We start from the raw sequence: 21,773 nt of genomic DNA on the forward strand, positions 1-21,773 counted from the left end.
CCCCCCCTCCCTCCCTCGCTCTCTCCACACTCAACACATCACGACCACCCATTATAACTCACACGGACACTCACTTATTCAGTCAATCCAGCACCCTCACATCATTCTCTACCAATCATATTCTCCTTTCATCCACACATTTCTCACCCAGCTGCTTAAGCTCCACCCATTTCGTTCCTTTCTCCCTATTCCCCTTTCTGCCCAGCTGCAGGAGTCGCGGCAGTCGGCAATGCAATGCTATTGATATAGAAGAGCAAATATGTGACACTTGTCTGACCCATAATACACACGCGGGTCGCCACTAGAAGTCGGGATGCACTCTGCCCAGCATTTACACATCTTAAACGAATTCAAATGTCCAGTAGGCTATACCTAAGACGAATGATGCACAATAATTTCTTCAGTCTATACACAGTACTGATAGGCAACCACTACAGAATTGAACCCCTCTGTTCAGGTTAGTTAAGCATATCCACGACTCCTACAATAAGTGGCTCTCAAACCTCTCCAGGAAACCCCAAGCCGCCCCACAATTTTGTTGTAGCGGTGAACCACCTAACCCGAGTCAAGCAGCGAAGTGCTTAATCGTTAGATGACTTGTTGATATAGGTGTTTTAGCTCTAGAATACGTCTAATAAACGAAACGGCAGGGGATCCCCAAGGACAGGTTTGAGAACCGTTGTTTACCTAGCACAAACAACTTGCAGGACACACAAGCTAAAAATGAATTAATTCATAAATGAATACTCAAGGTACTAAGTAAATTAGCCTTAAGGTATCGACAACAATGGATGCATAAAACATATTTATAGAAACCTACTGAGTTAAATATACAAGCGTGCGCGCGAATGGTAGGTGACGGACACGTGACAGCAGATTCTGTCTGGTCGGCGTACAGTAGATGCCAAGATGGCTGCAAGCAATTATTATGGGTTCACGCATGGTGCCGGCCCGCAGTACAGGTAATTACATCAGTGCGGAGGATGTGTAGCATGCACTCTTCCCAAGTCGTGGCCCCGTCTTGTTGCGATGAATATGCCTACAAAACGTGTCTCGTTGCTAGTGCGATAATTTCTATCTTGAGGCCTTGGGAGTGCAATGGATATGCTACCCAGCGAGATTAGCGAGCTAGGTAGCTAGCTAGAGAAGAGGGTTACAGTCATGCCCGGCAATTGGGGCGCTCCACATTTGACGTAAACACGCTTTACTGTAACCTTTGTAAAACTGTCTCGTTCGTTTTGCAAAAGTGGTTAGTTAGTTTACTATTTGTGTGGAAAATGGGTATCGGTAGCCTTTTCCCTAGCGGCAGACACGAATGAGCTAAATGAAATCCTGGTCAGTTTAAACATACATAATTGTCAAAGTGAATTTGATTAAACTTTTCTCGGACCGGTCTGTTCGCTAGACTTTTCTTAAGCTTTTTTGGTAAATGTCAACGATTGTCTGCTTTCATTATGTTAGTATACTTTCATACTATACTAGCTAGCTATCCATATCAAGTGAACCAGCAGTGACAGTAAATAATAGGCCTACTATTGACCATTATCAGCCAACAAGATCTGTAAATGTTTTTTTTCCCAGAAGGCGTGTTTACATTTTCTAAATTCAAAATAACACAACAGCTTGCCACCCTATTTTAGAATTTGCAGAGCAAATACTAATACGGAATACCAAAAGAGCAGCAGTATCACACCATTCCCTGATGTTTACATTGCTGTTACATTAAGTTATAGCTGCAAGTTCATTCTTTAACTGCTTTAGCTAAAGAACTGGACTACTGATTTGAGTGACAGCCGGTCAGACACAGCTGATTCCTCCTTGTAAGCCAATCATGCATAATCAAGTCTAATGGACATCTCTAGCCAGCCACAGATTACGCTACCTGCAACTTTTATCTTATGATAGTAGATGCCAGTTAAAGCGTGTCACCTTTTTACATTTTTCTAAGTTCATTGCTAAATTGTTATGAAACTTTTATGTTTGGTAGGCAATAAGGTAGCTGTTTTAAATAGTGCAGAACTCAGGTGGCGCACGCACTCATTTTGAGCTGCCCTTCATAAACTCCAAGCGCTTCACTTGGTACTGACAGACCGTCTGTCCCCACAGCACTCAGCCTCCGCCGGCCTACGCCCACCCCACCACGGCTAGCTACAGTGTCCAGCCGGCCCCTGCCGTGGCCCATGCAGTGACGGCTTCCTATGCGTCTGCCCCTGCACAGCCGTCTCGGCCCGTGGCGTCTGCCCCCTACGCGGCAGCCTACCAGACCCACCCCGCCCCCCCGGACTATGGCTACCGGCAGCCGGACCCTGTGCCCCAAAGCACCACAACCCCACAGACGTACCAGCTGCCGGTGTACACCGAAACGGTCAGTCCCGTTTCCAGTCTTTAGCGTCACACTGTTTGTCCTCTGGCTGTCATTCTGTACCTGTGGGGAGTTTTAGGCTCTTCAACTCATGCCAGTCTGTTTTGGTTAATGAATACCGTTGACACTTTTTCTTCCATGAATATGTACGCTGTAAAACCGCCTTTCAGGATAACTACAGTTACGGACGGCCACCTGCAGTTACTAATTATGAGACTAAGCAGTACTACCAGACAAGTACAGCTACCGTCCAGCGTACACCAACAGAAGCTTACTACCAAACAGGTGAGTGATTGTCAGCTTTCCTCCTGTGCGTAATCGCTACTTAAATGATCATAACGCTAATGCAAGAGCCGCTGATTAATTTCTAATTTTATTTTCGTGGCACACAAACGTACTGTGCAAAAGAACTTGGCTGCTGGTAGCTATACTGCCAAAGCCGATGTATTGAATATCACGGTCTGGAGCTGAGCCCGTTAGACAGCCCTCTGATGATGCGTCTTGACTTTCCCTGTAGGTGTGAAAAGTGGCTACAGTCCAGTCAGCTCAGCGTACAGCCAGCCCCCACCACCACAGAGGCAGGTCACGGCTTTAAAGCCCCTGGCCCCCGCCAACGCGGTGTCCACCAGCTACAACATCTACCCGGTGTCCACCAGTGTACAGCAGCCCCCCATCTCATCTTACACCCCCTGCTCGTCCTTCAACTCCACTGCTGCCACCTCCTACTCGGGTAAGAAGGAGTACTCATCCCCTACACCGCCAGGACCCCCTTCCCAAGCCCTAGCGACAACTCCCTTCTGACACTCAAGCAAGTGCGTCTTTTCACATTTGTTTACGCGGCGTGCATTTTGACAGCGGGACTCCCCCTTTCACCCGTCTCCTCTGCCCCGCCTCAGGCATCAGCTACTCCACGTACGACTCGGGTGGCTACTCCTCTACCCCCTCCTACTACCGGCCTGCTCAGCTGCCCCCTCCCCAGGCCCCACCGCAACGCCAGCCGCCCGTGCCGCCCCCACCTAAGCAGCTCACCAGCTCCTCCTGGAGCAACTCGGGCAGCAACATGGTGGCCACCCCCGCGGTCAATGCCTACAAGAAGCCCATGTTCCACCAGAGCAAGCTGCAGAAGCCCAAGGGGCCGCCAAAGCAGCCACAGCTGCACTACTGTGACATCTGCAAGATCAGCTGCGCCGGCCCGCAGGTAGCGGTGGGCCGTGTGTGTGTGTGTGTGTGGGGGGGGGGGGGGCGTGGTGGATGGTTGGTGGGAGGGACAGGTCGTTTTGTGACGTGAAGTCAATACACAGTAAAACAACTGTATTTTCAAAAGCGTAATGTGTCTGAGCTGGGGTTTAATGTTTCTGACGGCGCGTTTGATTTTGTAAGGATGTTTACTGTCTCTCAATGGTGTTTTTTTTTTTTTTTTTTGGCAGACGTACCGGGAGCACCTTGAGGGCCAGAAACACAAAAAGAAGGAGGCCGCTCTGAAGACCGGCGGCACAGCCGGCACCGTTGGGCCCCGGGGGATTCAGACCCAGCTTCGCTGTGAATTGTGTGACGTTGCCTGTACCGGCGTAGATGCATACGCCGCCCATATTCGAGGCGCCAAGCACCAGAAGGTCAGCATGGCTGTGTTGACCGGAGGCGCCGTGTTTAGCTAGCTGAGCTGTCAGGATCAGCTCTGTGTATGATTGCGCGTTGATTAACCTTTCCGTGTAACACATTCAAGTCCGCTATTTCTGTCAGTGATTTTTCACCTCGGGGATGCTTTATTGCCTGTTGTTTGTTTCCGTCCGAACGTGGTCCAGGTGGTGAAGCTCCATACCAAACTGGGCAAACCTATACCTTCAACGGAGCCAGTGTTAGTCAACACCGCTCCAACTATCTCACTGTCGACGGCTGGCAAGACGACACCCGCCGTCGTCACTGCAACTGCCTCTGTAGCGCCGCCGAAGCCTGTGGTCGTCAATGCCGCCAAGGCGCCGACCCCGGTGAAGAAGCCGGTCACGCCCAAACCAACCCCCCGTAAGTATTGCAAGGAGTCAGTGTTCGAGTCTGCGCTGGTGGATTACACCTATGACAGAATATCTCTGGAGTCAAAGCTAAGCCAGTTGCTAAGTTGCTCCGTGCTACTCTTGACAGCTAACAAGCCGGCCACCCCTCCAGCGGCCAAGCTGGATGACGCTAAGCAGTTAGCGACGGCGTCTAAGAGCGAGACCACGAGTGACGATGAGGACGGGGAGGGAGCGGGGGGTCAGAGGGACGTCCAGCCGGTGGGACACGACTATGTGGAGGAGGCAGGAGTTTTTCATTCTTCATCCATCCGCGGATCATTTTTTTTTTTTTTAATGCGCCACGGCTCTGATTCAGCGTTGAATTTTCCCCTCAGGTTCGTAATGACGATGGGAAGGTGATTCGCTTCCACTGTAAACTGTGTGAATGTAGTTTCAACGACCCGAACGCCAAAGACATGCACCTGAAGGGACGCCGGCACCGGCTGCAGTACAAGGTAGGTTTGAGTATGAGTTTCTTCTGGAAGAGGTCAGGTAGGTCCCTCCCTGCATTGCTGAGTTTGCTTCCGTTTAAATCTTTTTTCTTAAGAGAGTCGATGTAATGAATACAAGCTTAAGTCACTTTAAAACTATTGGGGTTTGGCGACATTACAACCATTCCACTTCGATTATTGACAGTCGCCACCGATAGTGATGACACCACCATACCATAACTTTGACTCTCTCTGCTAGTGTCTGGCAGTGGAGTGCCGCAACTGACCTATTCACCTACCTGTTCAACACATTTGTGACATTTCAACTGCTATTAATATAACCCAAGAGAGCAGTGTGGGTGGTAGGAAGAGCTGACGGCACCGAAACATACAGCGCCAGTGTCACAATGTGCCCTAATGTGTTTTTCCCCTCTATTTTCTATAGAATTAATCCTCTTTTCTTCAGTGCAGCACCCCAGCTGACACTGTTGTAGGGTTTGTGTTAAATGTGTTATCTAGGCATGGCATATTATTCTGTAGGCGTAATGGATTGCCATCGCATAAAGGTTTTGTTTCGGATTAATCTAAAATTGACTAACTGAATAGGAAGTTTAAACAAACCTGATACAAAAATTACTATTAGTTTTACCTCACCCCTCCTTACGCAGCGAAGCTTTATGATTCCACTGTTTATTAATGATCTTTGAACAGGTCCGTGGGACGAGGGCTTTTCAGATGTTGTGTGACCCTACCTGCCACTAGATGGTAGACTTTGGTTAGGCAGGATTTAGAAATTGCTTGGAATGCTTTGTTGCCCAGGGTTCCAAAGAAAGGACAGACATTTTTTTTTGTTATCACAACCAATCGCCTATGCATCTACCTGTATTCCTTGTGGTCTTATAGACCGCAGCGTCTTATGCAGTGTAATCTATTTCCATCTGCGCATAAAAGCTAATTATTCCTATGCAACTTGCAAAATAGACTTCGAACCACCATAGAATCTGAGCCCTGATGCTTGAATACTAAAGAAACAGGGCTTTTTGTTAGTTATTTGACCATAGGCTGTCTAGTCACTTAGGTTCAAACCAGGGGTGTAGAATTAGGGGGGCGGGTGGGGGGGGTCATGACTATATAAAATGACTATTAGTACACCCAGGAATGGTTAAGAACAGATACTGCAGTGGAGAAAATAGTCTTGATCTGAATCTACGTCTAGAGAGCTGAAATCAGCGGGGTTCAAACTGTGAGTGGAAGGTGAAGATGCTCACTGACGACACCGTTTGTTGGGATTAGTGCTACTGTACCCCGAGATGTGTAAACTCTTACAATGCCTTGTCGGTTGTCCTGGTATTGTAAATTAAAATGGGCTCCCTAATTATTTATTTAAATATTTTGCATTATTTAAGTGAAGTGTGTGTTGGGTGTGTGTGTGTGTGTGTTGGGTGTGTGTGTGTGTGTGTTGGGTGTGTGTGTGTGTTGGGTGTGAGACTGAAGGCACAGTGTTTGACACTGTTACTGCTCCTTCCTTCCCCACTGGTAGAAGAAGGTGAACCCAGAGCTCTGTGTGGAGATCAAGCCCAGTAACCGGGCCAGGAAGCTGCAGGAGGGCAAGCTGAGGAAACAGAAACAGAAGGCTGTGCTGAAGAGGCAGAGGGATGATGAGCAGCGCTGGCACCTGGAGATGAGGTCAGAGCCAGACAGCAGCTGGCACACGGAGATGAGGTCAGAGCCCTGGCTTAGGTGTCCATCTAGGATAGAGCGTACCCTCGCCGAATCCCAGTCTCATTCGTTAATGGCTTTCGTGGGCAAATTCTTCCCAATCTTTTTATGTTTGTTCTTGGTGATGTTACGGAGCAAGGGAACCCTGCTGTTGAGTCCACATGTAGTTTTGAGGCATATGTTCTTACAGTGTGTTTCACAGGGATTTATTCCTCTGAGTTCTTCAGTAAGAGAGGTGTTCCTCTTATTATGTCTGTCACCCCCCACTTCATGGGCATTTCTCCTAATGTCTTAATAGTATGCATGCGTTATCTTAAATCATGGGAACTTCCATATGTCAGACACATGTCCTTATAGCTCCTGATCAGCAGGCCTGTCCGTCAGCAGGAAGATCTATCCATTGGAAATATCTTATGATCCTGGGCTCTGTTTTCTCTGCCAGGCGGTATGAGGAGGACATGTACTGGAGAAGGATGGAGGAGGAGCAGCTGTACTGGGGGGACCAAAGGCGCAGGATGGCCCCGCCTCCACTGATGAGCAGGCCTGGCATGCCAGTCCCTCCCTTACTGGTGACCATCAAATATTCGTTCTGTCATTAATTGCTTGATTGACATTCACTGGCCAAGCCCCGAGGTCAAACCCAGAGGTCAAACCCAGGTTTTAGTTTTTTCAGTTTGTCTCCATAAGTATTTCTTGCCTGTTTTTTTTGAGGGCCTTTCTTCTACCAACAGCAGCCTGTGCGCCGGCCTGACTCCCCAGACGACAGGCACATCATGGCAAAACACTCCACCATTTACCCCGTGGAGGACGAGCTACAGGCCGTGCAGAGAATCGTCTCCCACTCTGAGAGGGCTCTTAAACTAGTGTCTGACTCCCTGCTGGAGAAAGAGCCTCCCTCCTCTGGCCCAGCAGCCGCTGCTCCTCCTAAGTCTGATTCGGAGGCTGATGCTGTGGAGAAAGGGTGAGATCTGTACTGGTCCCTACTAGTGCATGGCCCCAGACTAAGGCTTTTTCCTCTTAAGGGTAAATTATCAGAAATCTCCAGTATCTTTTTTTTTTGTGGGTTTGTTTAAAAAAAAAAAAAGGGGATTTTCCTGCCCTTTTGCTGGACCTAGGCTATGTTATTTGGGTCTTATTTCTGAAGTAGGTAATTGGAGATCAAAAACATGAATTTGCCAAATCTAAATGCTGCATAGTATATCCACTGCTAGTTGCTATTTGTTCGTCCATCAGTAAATGTATTTTGTTTAAAAATATGTTGACTAGTACAAGCCTACTTCCCAATGCAGAATGCATAGGCTTATACATGACCAAATGTTCTAGCAATGACCAATTTGCACACTTCCTTTTTTTTCTTCTGTGGAAAAATTGGTAGAGTGGCTTTCGTGACACAAAGCTACAAGCTTAATGTTACAAAACAAGTCCATAACAGGCAGTCACTAATGCCAAAATCATGAGGATAATACATTGTACTATTGTCATAGTAACCAAGCGTACCAAGCCTTACCAATAGTAACCAAGCGTTAAACAAAATACATGTATATTTTCGATATCAATTGTAAAACTAAAGGAAAAACCCTTGAATGAGTAGTTATGTCCAAACATTTGACCGGTAGTCTATATATTCGACTGCTTGACTAAAAAGAAATCGTAGTCGACCCACAGCCTGCTGACCAAACAATGGGATAGTCAAAACAATCGACTAGTCGATTGTATAAAACCTTATAACAATTGTATACCTGCGATAACAATTGAAAACTCTTTTCTGAGGTGTACTTCCACACACATCTGTCCATTCCTCCCAGTGTGGGCCCCAGTTGTGTAGCCTGATGTATGTTCCTCTTTGCCCATCTCTTCTTGCGCCCTGGTCCCTGCTGTGTAGCCCGGACACCCAGGCCGCCCGTATGCTGAAGGGGGTGATGAGGGTGGGTATTCTGGCCAAGGGCCTGCTCCTTCATGGGGACCGAAATGTGGAGCTCATCCTGCTGGCTGCCAAGAAGCCTACCCTTGCACTACTGAAGGAAGTTGCTGAGCAGCTGCCCAGAGAACTGGCGGTAAGACTCCCCTTGCTTTTCTTTCGCTGGAATCACTGTGTTTTCGGATCCACTGGGCTGGGTTTTCCTACATTTAGTTGGATTTAAAGCTAGATATTTTTGACCCGTCTGCCATTCCAAAGAACGGTCAGGGACTTCCCGCACACAAATCCACCTTATTTGTCATAGCATGACAAACCACAGAATCATTCAGCCTCAAAAAGCGCTAGCTTGGAGTAATTTTACAGCTACTCCTGCATAAATACTGTGGTTTGATAGAAAATTCTGCAACATTATTTTGTTAAAAGATATGTCTAACTATAGAAGTTAAGCTAAGTGATTGCACCCATATTGGTCATATTATAGGATTAATATGTAATTCAATAGCTGTATTATCCGATATGGACTAAACATCTTCACAATGTGTAAGCAATCCAAATGAATGGCCAATTGCCACTAACTGACCATCCACACCACGCCCACCCCAATGGCCAGTATACAGTATCGGTTCTCTATGTTTGACCATAGTAGGATTTTATTTTCTCGTAGCTGTTCAGAGAAATCTGGCTATGAAGTTGTTAGAACCTGATCTTACCAAGAACTCATATACAGTTATTGGTTGCTGCTTACACATCCAGTACAACTTCGGATTTGTTGGCAGAATATGGTAGGGTGGTAGTAACCAGAAATAGGCTTAGGATTTTTTCCCCCAGCTTAATATGATAGGAGGAATAATGAATAGTAATATTGTAAGACAGAGCATTTTGTGCAGAGAAATTTTCTTTGAACCACAGATGCTGTGGATGTTGAAAACATAGCTGTAAAGGTGAAATCCAAGTTATCGTGGAAAGTCATTGTCTTGGTCAAAGCCACAATAAAGTGGCAATCACTGAAACTGGTTGTATTGAAGGGTTTAAAGGAAGTCAATAAGGCAGTTCAGATCCATAGTATGAAATGCTTAATTGACAAAGACGAGGGTGAACATAACAGACACCAAATCAAGTGGACAAGACGGTCTGAAATAATATTATAAGGTTTCATCATTTTATCTAACCTACTCCTGTGTCAGAGAATCTCCTTATAGCTAGTTTTAAGTCTCATAATGTGCCTTGCTAAAAATGCTTACAGGAATCTCATTTGACCTGTTTCAACAGCTCAAATGTAGAGTTTCAGTAGACAGCCAAATAATATTAAGATAAACTGATTATGAACTTAACCATTACCTTAGTTTTGTTTGCATAGGTCCATAGAACAAACCGTTTTTATTTCAACCTCAGAGGGAAGTGCTCCTTTAACACTTAGTGGTTTCAAAGATTCTAAAGGTCATATCCATGTGTAGGATGCCCTTGTACTTGAGGTAACAATCAAAGTTACCGTCCATTTGGTATGTGTCTATTTATATAGCAAATTAATATGACCCCACCTCTTGAACGCTAGATGCAAAGGGCCAAGATGTTTAGTACAGTCTTGACCAGAATATGGGCACCCTTGTATTTGTTCAAGTAATGCATCATTTAGTCTTGACAAGATGCTCCAATTAAAAAATCTGATCCACGTATTTATTTATTTGGGTTGCAGTTGACTGTACCCCAAAGAAATGTCATTGTGCCTTTTCACCTGCTAGCTCCTGCAGCTTGATTATGCGGAGTGAGCATATAGACGCAAACGAAGCACACGGAAGGGCAGATTGAGGAGAACAATATGCTAAAACGTTCAGAATGTTGACCCGCAGAGCTGAGGCTACAACAAGGTGCTGCAGGAACAGGCAACTTTATGAACTTTGATTGCTTTTAGTAAAATGTTTGCAGTACAAAGTGCACACAGTGATGGATAAAGAGAAATAATGCGTGCCAGATACTGTACTAGATCTGCGGAAAATAGGTGCCGGGACGAACATCAAAATCTGGCAGGATCTGGCTAAAATGTACCACTGTGTACTACAATGAGCATGGTAAAAAAAAAAAGAAGAATACCAAATAATTGTCTGAGGAGGTCACAAGGTTGCATCCAAGGTTAGATTAAATCAAGATTAAAGGTATCCAGAAATGTCTATATCCGAGAAGTTAAAATCCTGTGCCACTGGAGCCAACCTTCTTGGATGTGGCTGCAAGAGTATTTGATGGAAGATCGCAGCAAAGGATTGTTTTAAATTGTGGAAAAAGCATCTCGATAACCTGCCACCAATTTCAAGTCGTGCCTCAGACACAAGGTATGACACTTTCAAACAAGCACCATCAGTTGGCACCTTACTGCAAATGGGTTATATGGGATGTGACAAACTGCTGAGAGACATAAGAATGCCAGACTGCATTTTGTCAAAACACACTTGAACATGCCGCAATCTCTGTGGACAGATGAGACCAAATGAAAACTTTTTGGTAAAGCACACCATCTCTGTTCAGAGAAAACAAAGTGAAGCCCTGAAAGAAAAGAACACCACAGGCAAACATGTTGGAGATTCAGTGATGTTTTGGGATTGCTTTGCTGCCGGTGATACTGTGCCTTGGACGTGTGCATGACATTATGAAATCAGGAGTAAACCAGGGCATTTTGGAGTGAATTGATGAACCCAGTGTGAGAAAGCAGGCCGTCCATCAAAAGTCATGCATTCTTTCAGCAGGACATTGTCCCCAAAGACACTTCAAAAAGCACCAGAGAGTGATTCAAGACCAAACACATGACTGTTCTAAAGTGCTCAGCAATGAATCCAAATCTAAATACTGTTTAAAAACCTGTGGAAAGTTCAGAAAACTGAAGTTTTCAGGCACCCTTCATATCTGGGAGAACTGGAGCACTTTTAACAAGAAGAGTAGGCCGAACTACCACCACAGAAGTGCAGGTAGCTCATCTATGGCTATAGGAAGCTCTTAAGTGCAGTTATTTTTGGCCAAAGGCTAGCCACCACGTATTGAGTCTAGTGTTTTGTCATTTTGTTTATTTTCTGATTTAAAATTATAATATTGGCTTCTGAATCAAAATCAATATGTTCTGTAATATTAACATTGAAATAAAGAATTGTAGAGTCCAAATGCTTTGGTCATTAACCTATTTTTAGAGACAGTTATTTCAAGAAAATGCAAGGGTTCCAATATTTCTGGCCATAACTGTATATGAATATTATATGAATACTTAAAATGGGCAATTTGGGTGGAATGAGTTAGCATATAAAGAAAATAATGTTGCAGAATTGCATTTCTGTATATGTTTTTAAATGTAGAACATTTTAGGGCAATCTTGTTTACAGATAATGGAATACCCCCACAGGAAAACCACAGCACTTGACTTCATGTCATGAGGTTGTCATCAGGGCTGACGTAAAAGGGTTGAAAGCTGAAGAAGGAACGTTTGGTAAAATCACACTGCAATGTTTCAGTGAGTGTGTTTTATGGAGTGTTTATCCTCCATCTATACTGCAGCATGTAAAGCTAATGTATTTCACATACTTTAAATTTTCGTTGATTAGTGAGACATCTGTGCGCCTGGGGTGCCTTGAGATTACAAGATTATTGCTGATATCTTACCAGTGGTCACAATAAAGACAACAGATAGTCATGAAGGATTTTCAAGAATAATCAAGGAAAGGATCCATATCAAACTGACGTTTGTTCAAATAATATTTTTTTCTCACTTTCAAATACTTTGGGCTGGGCTTGATTGAGTTGCAAGGTCTGTCACAATGGAAACAATGAATTTGTTCAACGTTGTTTTGCCTGCTTTTGCCTGAGTCGTTCTCACCGTGCTCTTCAAGCGGGTTCAATTAATACTTAAAAGCATTTGGAAAAAAATAAATATTATTTGAACCCAGGTCTGGTACCAAATAAAATGTGTTGAGTAAACTGTGGTGTGTGTGTTTGTTGCGTTTCCTCCCTCTTCTGAAGTTCTGGTGTAGTGAGTGTTCGGAAGTGCTTTTGACTGATCTTTAGTACCACTGCCTGGTTATGACACCTAAACCCTACAGAGTGACTGGGGCTGTAGTTGAACTGTGCCACTATAAATAACCTTTGTGCGGTTAAAAAAAAAACATTTTAGAATTAGTGTCTCAGATCTTTTGAAAATATATCCATCAGCACAATTGGCTTTTTTCAAAATATGAGAATTTGAGAATTCTTCTGAATCAGAGGCATGGAAACTTTCAAGATTAACCCCTGTGCCTCATCAAACTAATGCCCTCAGTCCTAAAATATACATCCCTTCCCCTCCTCTGTAGTGAGTAATCCGAAGTGTCCTTTTAACCGGCAGACATTTTCTGAAGATCAGTATGAGGTGCAGGCTCACCCTGAGGAAGCCAACATCGTGATTTTTTCAAGCAAGGAGCCCAAAATGCAGGTCACCATCTCTCTGACCTCGCCGCTGATGAGGGAGGACCCTGTCCCTGAGAAGGAGGAAAAGGCAGGAGACAAAGCGGCTGAGAAAGGTTAGAGAAGCCAAGCTTTCAGTCCAATTAATGCACTGTGTGTCCCCCAAAGCCCAAACTCAACAACAAAAAACAATTGGGTCTATTAACCAAGCCCATATTAACTATTTCATCCGGATGTGGTAGACGTCGTAGGAGAACGCTCTGCTTTCCCCCTTCCTGGCCCTCAATGATCTCAAGTGAATTGACTAGCCCATTCATTTGTCTCTTGTTTTAATTTAGCTATTATTTGCAGTATCAGTTGTCCCGTTGTTTTCCCAGTTTGCTTTGTCCAACGTGGAAATCTAAAGCAGGGCTCTCCGACCTTTCTATGCCATTGGTGGGGTTTGGGGGGAGGGGTGTGTGCGTGCGTGCGTGCGTGCGTGCGTGTGTGCGTGCGCGTGTGTGTGTGTGTGTGTGTCTATGGACATGCCAAGGTAGAACCATGAAAAACAATACAATTGATGATCTATGCAAGGATAATGCCCAGGGATGAGGACGCATCTGATAACCTGACCTGTAGGAAAATGTTTCTCCGCAGACATTTGAATGTTGTTCTGTGTATATCCAGGTTTATGTCCGTTGCTGTTATCCGGTCAGTAGTTGTTGATGGGTTTTGATAAGGTCATATGGCCATCCCTACCATCTCTCATCCCTGTCAACTGAAATGGCATCATCAGAGTATTGATTAACGAGGTGTGTAGTGTAATTCTGTCCCCATACGATGGTCTCTGTTGAAGTTGGGACGAATTTGGTCAATTGTGTTTAGCTTGTAAATTGGTCTAGCGGCTGTACAATTCATCTCCTGTTGCAGTTTGGTACACTCCTAGCCAATGTGAGATGTAAAGCACCCGTCAACAAAAACATTTAAATTATGTTGTCTTATTTTTGTTTTTTTTCCCGGGGGGGTTTGTTAATCGGTGCCTTTATCAACAGATCTAGGCCATGATGCCGTAGGAACATGTGTGTCTTCCTGTAACGGAGGAGCGTAACGTCTACCGCTTTTCACAGAACGGTTTCAAGGAACAAGAAAGTGTAAAAAAAAAAACATGGAATTACCACAGTTTATTACTAAATTATTAATACCACTGTAGTTGACTAAATTACTGCAGTGACACTGAGACTCAGATTTCTTAAAGATGTCAAACAAAAAGCAATGAGTAGAAAGCATACAAATAGATCTGCAAATAGATTCTTTTAAATAGGAATTTTGTTAGGGTTAGTGTAATTGACATGGCATTGGAGGAATTAAGAACATCAAGTCCCAAATCAGAATTCTCAGATTGGATGCAATATAGGCACATTTTCTTAATATGGAAACGATATGTGGTAAGACAGTATGGTCAATTCTGTTGAATTTCCCTGTTTTTCATATTTAAAAAACAAAAGACTTATCCAAAATATTCTGTGAGAATTTTTGTCATCTTTCAGTATTTACCACGTCACATGAAACAGTACTGTAGGTGGCTCTGATGGACACAAGCCTATGAGTGAAACGGCAGTAATCCATGATCCAGTGTGATTATTCTCTACTGTAGGAGTTCCTGAGAAAGATCCTCCTGACATTCTGAACCGGAGAAAGTGCCTGGAGTACCTAGCTGCTCTGAGACATGCAAAGTGGTTCCAGGTAAAGAGAATATCTATAGTACAATGGCAAAACAATTACCCAAAGTAGCCGAGTTTCGGTTTGTGACGATAGCTAGGTATCCAAACAATTTGTGCCAGGTCAGAAAATGTGCCATCAAGGGTGCATTTTCCCCACCAGTGGGGTGCCCACCAAACTGCTAATTCTTATCATTGTAGTTTACCCTTATTGGACCACAGAAGTTTACGTTCTTATTTACTGCGGGAAGCAATTATGATGAACCTTGCCGGCGCACCACAACCTTTGAGTTGCTGCTCTAAGCATTAGACTCTACCTCTCTTAAAACTCTGCAAACTAAAATGCAGTGTTAGATGACATAGTTCATGTAAAATGTTATTCACGTATGTTTTAATGTACTGGATTGGAATCTGAAGTTTGCATCACATTTTGGATTCTACCTAAAAGTTTAGTCACAAATACTCTTGGCATCGGCACTTTAGCCAACAGCTTTTAGACAGTGCCGGTTGGCTAACCCTACATGATGTAATTATTATGGATAAACGCAAAACCATTGTTTGTCAAAAGGCAGTCACCAAATGGCAGCAATCTGGGACTCCAAGTACTCCAATCTCTGTTTGATACATTAATGTGTGTGTGTGTGTGTGTGTGTGTGTGTGTGTGTGTGTGTGTGTGTGTGTGTGTGTGTGTCATCTACAGGCTCGTGCCAATGGTCTTCAGTCCTGTGTGATCATCATTAGAGTGTTAAGGGATCTGTGCCAACGAGTGCCAACCTGGGGCAAGATGCCCGCCTGGGTGAGGATGCCCTGTCTCAGGTTTTGGCTTTTCCACTGTATATCGAAGTTCTTGACTGTGAGAGGTGTTTCTTACGTGTCGTGTGTATGTCCTCTCCCTGCACCCAGGCAATGGAGCTATTGGTAGAGAAGGCGATCAGCAGTGCCACGGGGCCCCTCAGCCCAGGGGAAGCCATGCGAAGGGTCCTGGAGTGCATCGCCACAGGCATTCTTCTGCCAGGTGGGAGGGATTTTGTAGACTCTCTGACAAACATTTCCCCCTGGTGCCACTGAATGTCGTAGTTGGTGGTGCCAGCACATGATTTGGTAACACCCTCAACATTTTCATACACATTATTTCTGTTTATCTGGCCAATTAGTATAATTGTATAAAAAGAAAAATTCATTCAGACAGGATCGGTCTTCTGGTTCCTCTGCTGAGATGCTGGTGAGGGGGTGGGGGGTTTGCTTCATTTTGAAATCATTCTGAAACAATTGCAAAGGTTACTGGCTACAACATGTTTTGAGTGGCAACAGGATGCTGTTCTCAGTTATTCCCTTAGCGGAAGGAGGGAATGGGAGAGTGGCTCATACACGCAAGTAGAAATGTTGGTCATAAGAATGAATCATATTACTGTTTGACCAAATCATGAAATTTCAGTATAAGATAAGTAAGTTTATTCATGAAAGGTAACACAAAATGTTTGAGATATCAATAATTCAGAGAGAGAAGATTTAATGTTGTGGTGTTGTCCAAGTTGCAGAATTTCCCTGGTTAAATGAGAGCAATATGAATCTTGGATACCAAGGCAAATTGATTAGAATGACATTTCCCTTTACAGCTTGGTGTCATTACTAAAAGCCTAGTCTTGTGAGGCCACACCTCCAGCCTCATCTGGCCTCCTTGGAGGTCTGGAAACTTGCCTATAGACTTAAAAGGGGAGGTTCTGGAAGGATATTATCCATTGTTTTGATCCATAGAGATATTAACTATTATGGATTCCTATATCACTGTGCAACATAGATGTTTTGTTCTTTGTCAAGATGGTGAAACAATTTGTGTGTCCATGTAGTGGCAGTCTGTTGTAAATATTTCCACCTCTGTTGAGAAATGTGTTTTATTTTTAGTTCTGTTTTCTAAGAGCCCACAAACCACAAGCCTTAGTTGCACTGCCTTAGCTAATATCTTCAGCGCTAACCAATTGGTAGCTTATATTGTCCACTGGTGTTGAGGATGGTCAGGTACAAGCAGCCTAGTAGCTAACGTTAGGTAAGTAGCTACATTGTCATAGCTAGTACTAAAGTATAACATTACTGTACATTTAGCTAGGTACCTAGATATTTACCTTATCAGTCCAATCCACTGGCGCTTCTTAGCTTGGTTGTTGGGAAACCGGTAAAACAGTTTGCAATTACTCACTCCATAGCGATGATTACAACCTAGCACAAAACACTGAACCATGGCTGTGTATTGTGTGTGTATACATATAACACTAAAATCACACATCGGATCTCAATAACCGAAATATAACGATCCAAGTCTTTACTGTACATTGTGTAATTCGTTATGAACAAAATGACGTTACAACAGTATACCAAATATTTCGCTACTGGGCTCTTGCCTGCTCATACATTGTTATTTCAGTTTTAATCCCACTGCTGGAGTGCATTGCTGAATCTCTATTTTTTTAAATCTTTAATCAGCTCAGAAATGCAAATGTAAATGCCTGAAGTTATCTGAATAACATTGGCAGTTGAATTGACCTCCTTGGCCAATGAATGCATTAGATGAAACTTGATATCTTTGTCATGGGTCTGCTTTTCTTCAACTTAATTCATCTTAATTTTTGTAAACTGATGTATATGTACATAATGCTGACCTTTACTACCATCTATTTCTGTGAGAAATTGCATTAGAGTAAAGTAATACAACCAAACATCCTTTTTTTGCTTACATTTTTTTGCTTATTTTTTTACAGTCACGGTGGTGCCATCTGTTCATAGCGAGTCATCTTACTCTACATTCTTAAAGCAGAAACAAGATGTTCCTGTTCAGAAAGGCATTGTGTCGCATGTGGGTGTTACAGTATGAATACGTTGTCATGCAGCTTGAGTGATCTGTGTTTCCTCCCTTTCCCCCTCAGATGGTCCTGGGTTGCTGGACCCCTGTGAGAAAGACCAAACCGATGCTCTTGGAAGCATAACCAAACAAGCCAGGGAAGACATTACTGCCAGCGCACAGGTATTCCCACTAGCACATTCTGACTCTGTGGTGAGCAACAGTAACGGGGTCAACCACTATAGAATGGAAAACGGACCGCATACAGAAGACATTTTTAGACATTTTAATATCAATCTGTATATAAAATAAATGGATCGTAATAATGAATAGTCCGGCTTAAAGGAGCTCGGGCTCAGAGAACGCATCTGCGTTTCTGGACCTTGTTTATATTTGGTTTCTTCTTTGGTTTCTTCTTTGTGTGTGTTTACAGATTTTTTTTTTAAGTGTTGCTGAGCCCACGCAGTGATTGCCACTACACAATCGTGTCTGTTTTAATTCAGTGCTGCCTGAGGGCCCGAAGATAAAGGCCATCCTATATTGGTTTTCGGCCTTGTCCCTTGCATACAGAGATTTCTGGGAAGGGAATATACACTGCTCATAAAATGAAGGGAACATATAATCATCACAGCATAACACCAAGTCAATTAAACTTCAGGGATATAAGTCTGTCCAGTTAGAGTGAGGCAACAGCAACACAGCCCCCAAAAAGGGAATGGTTTTGTAGGTGGTGGCCACAGACAATTGCTCTCTCCTTATCCATCTTGACTGATTCTTCTCTAGTTTTATATTTTGCTAGTGCCCTTGTCATGACTGGTCGCATAGGCAGTACCTGCAGCCCATTCAGGTTGCACAGGCAGTCCAGCTTTTCAAGGATGGCACAATCCATACATGCTGTCACAAGAAGATTTGCTGTGCCTCCCAGTACAGTCTTAGAGCATGGATGAGATACCAGGAGATGGGCTGCTACACGAGGAGAGCTGGACAGGGCCAGAGAAGGGCCTCAAACCAGCAGCAGGAGCGCTATCTGCTCCTTTGTGTGAGGAGGAAATGGGAGGAGAGTGCTAGAGCCCTATAAATTGACCTCTAGCTGGCTGCTGGTGTGCATGTTTCTAACCAAACTGTCAAAGACTCCATGAGGGTGGCATGAGGGCCCAATGTCCACTAGTGGGACCTGTGCTCACAGCCCAGCGCTGTGCAGCTCGATTGGCATTCGCAAGAAAACACAAGAATTGGCAGGTCTGCCATTGATGCCCCGTTCTCTTCACAGATGAGAGCAGGTTCACACGGAGTACATGTGAAAGAGTCTAGAGACGCCGTGGTGAACGTTATGCTGCCTGGAACATCATCCAGCATGACCAGTTTGGCGGTGGGTCAGTGATGGTCTGGGGAAGGTCGCACAGACCTCAACATGCTAACCAACAGTACCCTGACTGCTGTTAGGTACCGGAATGAAATACTCAGACCCATCGTCAGACCTCCTGCTGGGGCAGTGGGCCCTGGGTTCCTCCTGGTGCAGGACAATGCTTGGCCTCATGTGGCCAGAGTGTCTAGGCAGTTCCTGGTTGACGAAGGCATGGATGTTATTGACTGGCCCTCACGTTCCCCAGACCTGAAGCCAATTGAGAATCTCTGGGACGTTGTGTACCAGTACTTTCGATGCCGCCTTGTAGCGCCACAGACTGTCCAGGAGCTCACTGATGCCCTGATCCAGGTCTGGGAGGAGATCCTCCAGGAAACCTACAGCCATCTCATGGTTGCTTGTCCAGATTTTGTCAGGAGTGCATACAGGCACGTGGGGGGGCCATATACACCAAGTCACTTTGAGTTGCCGTGATGAAATTCATGCAAGTTGGAACTATGATTTCAATTGTTTACTTTGATTTTTGGTGTGAGTTTGAATCCAGCCCTCAATCAGTTGATTTTGGTTTCCAATAATAGTTATTACATGATACTGTTCTCAACAATTTGCACAATGTACAGTAAAGATCTTGGAGCAGTGTATTTAAAGACTACTTATCAACTTCTCTTGTCTTTCTGGTTCCAGCATGCTTTGAGACTATTGGCATTCCGTCAAATCCACAAGGTTCTGGGGATGGATTCTCTTCCGGCGTCTAAGGCCAGCGCTCGGAACCGTAAGCGCAGGCGGGATGGAACTGAGACAGGAGAAGGAGAGGGGGAGGGGAAGAAAGACAAAAAGGAGGACGCAGAAGAGGTGGATGATTGATATCTGCCAGAACAGTGTTAGCCTGGGCGCCTGTCTGGTTCTGCTGCTAATGTTAGCCTGAGAATGATAGAGGAGTAAAGCACAAGCAGACTGGCATTCAGGCTGGAGCAGGTTAGTAGTCAGGACTGGCAGAATGTCACATACTTTGTTTGTTTTTATTCGCAAAATCTATATGAATATAACTGACTTAGTCATTACATTTCTCTCTCCCATAGAGGAAAGAGGGAATGTGGAGGAGAGAGAGAAAGATTATTTATTGTCATTCTCTTCCATGCATACTGTACTGTAACGTACTGTAAATGTACTTATGATCATGTTGAAACTTGTCTTTAACATCACTAACTGACTGAAGTTTCAAGAGCTAATGAAAGATGGACTGAATCCCGATCTGGATCTGCTTCAGGTCAACTCCTTATTATATTGAGAATCAGAGAGGTTTGCTACAGCACATACTGATCTGGAACAATGCTAAAGGGTTAAACCATTCCATTTCCAGAATATTTGGCCACTTCCTTAATAAAGCCCTCCCATTTACAATACCTATACCAGCCACTGTTACTTAGCATTGTTTATTAGTGACATAATGTTAAGTATTCTTACATTGACACCTACATTTTAACATGGCACTTCTTAGTTGAATAGGAGCTTTATAATTTTATTGTGCAGGTCAGTCCTGTGTTTGTAGGAAACTAAAGACTGCAAGAGTTCCTTATTTAGATGCATGTATTGATGAGTTCTGGAGAAAATAATAGGTTTTGTGGATGGGTTTCGGGTGAGATTATAATATTTAGAGGTTTTAAAGACAAAGACATGGATACAGTAAAATGAGTTTAGAAAAATCCAGTTTATTATGCCTAAATTCTAGGCAAAGGCTAATAAAATAAAGCTGTAATTAATAAAGACTTCAACAGCCTTTTGAAAAGCACTATAGTCATTATCTATGCCGATACCTGAAAACACAAATCTTTGTACAGGATGGGATTGCACCAACAAAACACTTTGAAAGCTTTTAAGGAAATCATTCAGTAATGGAAAATGGTTTGTCAAAGAGGAGTTAATGAATAGCTCCTATGTTGCACAGTATAAGTCTAGCATGCTGTGAGAATAAAGCACTTATGAAACAAGAACTATGTTATTCAACCCACTCTCATCCTTTTGCGTACATATAACACGGGTTCATACAATGTCGTGCTATGCATACGCCAAAGTCCTTTTTTGCGTGCAGTTGAGACGCGATCTCCTCCCATTAATAATAATGGTAGTCACCAACTGAAACCTATTTGACGTCACCATCATCGAGGCATGGATTTCCCTAAGAGTGACTAATCGTTTAAAAGCCGTAGATTAACTTTTTTCTTGAAAGAACGTAAAAGGGTAAAGGTAAAACTTTAATATCGCATTTATTCACGATTGTTCTTAATTGGAGGAGATCGGGTCTGAACTGCAAGCAAAAAAGTACTTTGGCGTATGCATAGCACGAAATTGTGAAGTGTGAACCTCTGTTATATGTACGCAAAGGGAAGAGAGTGGGTTGATGTTATTATATGCAGCCATATTTGTATCATTAAAAATTGCTTCTTAAAATCGGTCTTTTGTTGAGTCTTGCAGGAGGAATATGTCTTGAGTGAGGGAGAACTGTAGAAATATGTATATCTACTGAAATCATCAAGGGTTTATAGTCTTAGACTTTCTTCCTTGTACCTGCATTGTTTTGTGAATAGGAGATCGTACATCAACGTATGGACTTAAAGTTCTTAAAAGGGGAACATTTAAATAAATCTATACTGTATCATGCATTATATTAAAGCTCTTATTCATGTGATGGTTGAGGAACTGAGATAAAATGCACATAATCTTGGGCATTATGACTTTTGTAAGAAGCTGCTTGCTTTTCACGTGGATTTCATTTAAGCATCACAACACCCCTTTCAATATTTTGTTATATTTGGAGGATGTTGCAATCTACTTTGTATTGTTTAACGGATGGAGTGTTAACCTTATTGTAATATTATTTGAATGTCTTTGTAGTGCCGCCTAAATCCAAGGTTGAATAATAAAGACTTATAACCCATGTTGATCTACTTTCATGATTGTGTGTTAATCTGTTGAGATAATTCTTTCACAC

The 21,773-nt window shown here is 43.6% G+C and overlaps 1 protein-coding gene across 5 annotated transcripts; it reads left to right on the plus strand.

The window, feature by feature from the left end:
• Nucleotides 1-887: 887 nt before the first annotated feature.
• On the plus strand, nucleotides 888-21,725 carry zfr2 (zinc finger RNA binding protein 2). Of its 5 annotated transcripts, none has more exons than XM_029121629.2 (19): nucleotides 888-962; nucleotides 2,107-2,365; nucleotides 2,533-2,647; nucleotides 2,880-3,092; nucleotides 3,259-3,560; nucleotides 3,790-3,975; nucleotides 4,165-4,381; nucleotides 4,499-4,653; nucleotides 4,746-4,865; nucleotides 6,382-6,563; nucleotides 7,003-7,129; nucleotides 7,292-7,521; nucleotides 8,443-8,614; nucleotides 12,833-13,007; nucleotides 14,525-14,613; nucleotides 15,289-15,384; nucleotides 15,492-15,603; nucleotides 17,507-17,604; nucleotides 19,469-21,725. In XM_029121629.2, the coding sequence occupies exons 1-19, from the start codon at nucleotides 910-912 to the stop codon at nucleotides 19,646-19,648; spliced, it is 3,081 nt and encodes a 1,026-aa protein (XP_028977462.2). In that variant the 5' UTR covers nucleotides 888-909; the 3' UTR covers nucleotides 19,649-21,725. The 5 variants fall into 5 exon arrangements, 4 of the variants coding, with proteins under 4 accessions (XP_028977462.2, XP_028977463.2, XP_034149689.1 ...); XM_029121630.2 differs by having other exon boundaries at nucleotides 7,295-7,521; XM_034293798.1 differs by having other exon boundaries at nucleotides 6,382-6,527.
• The last annotated feature ends 48 nt before the right edge of the window (nucleotides 21,726-21,773 follow it).

The sequence above is a fragment of the Esox lucius genome, chromosome 8, assembly GCF_011004845.1.
Source record: "Esox lucius isolate fEsoLuc1 chromosome 8, fEsoLuc1.pri, whole genome shotgun sequence".
NCBI lineage: Eukaryota > Metazoa > Chordata > Actinopteri > Esociformes > Esocidae > Esox > Esox lucius.

Coding starts and splice junctions, on each gene's coding strand:
- zfr2 (XM_029121629.2), top strand. CDS start 910: ATGGCTGCAAGCAATTATTATGGGTTCACGCATGGTGCCGGCCCGCAG. Junction 13,008..14,524: donor AGACAAAGCGGCTGAGAAAG/GTTAGAGAAGCC, acceptor TCTCTACTGTAG/GAGTTCCTGAGAAAGATCCT. Junction 15,604..17,506: donor CACAGGCATTCTTCTGCCAG/GTGGGAGGGATT, acceptor TTTCCCCCTCAG/ATGGTCCTGGGTTGCTGGAC.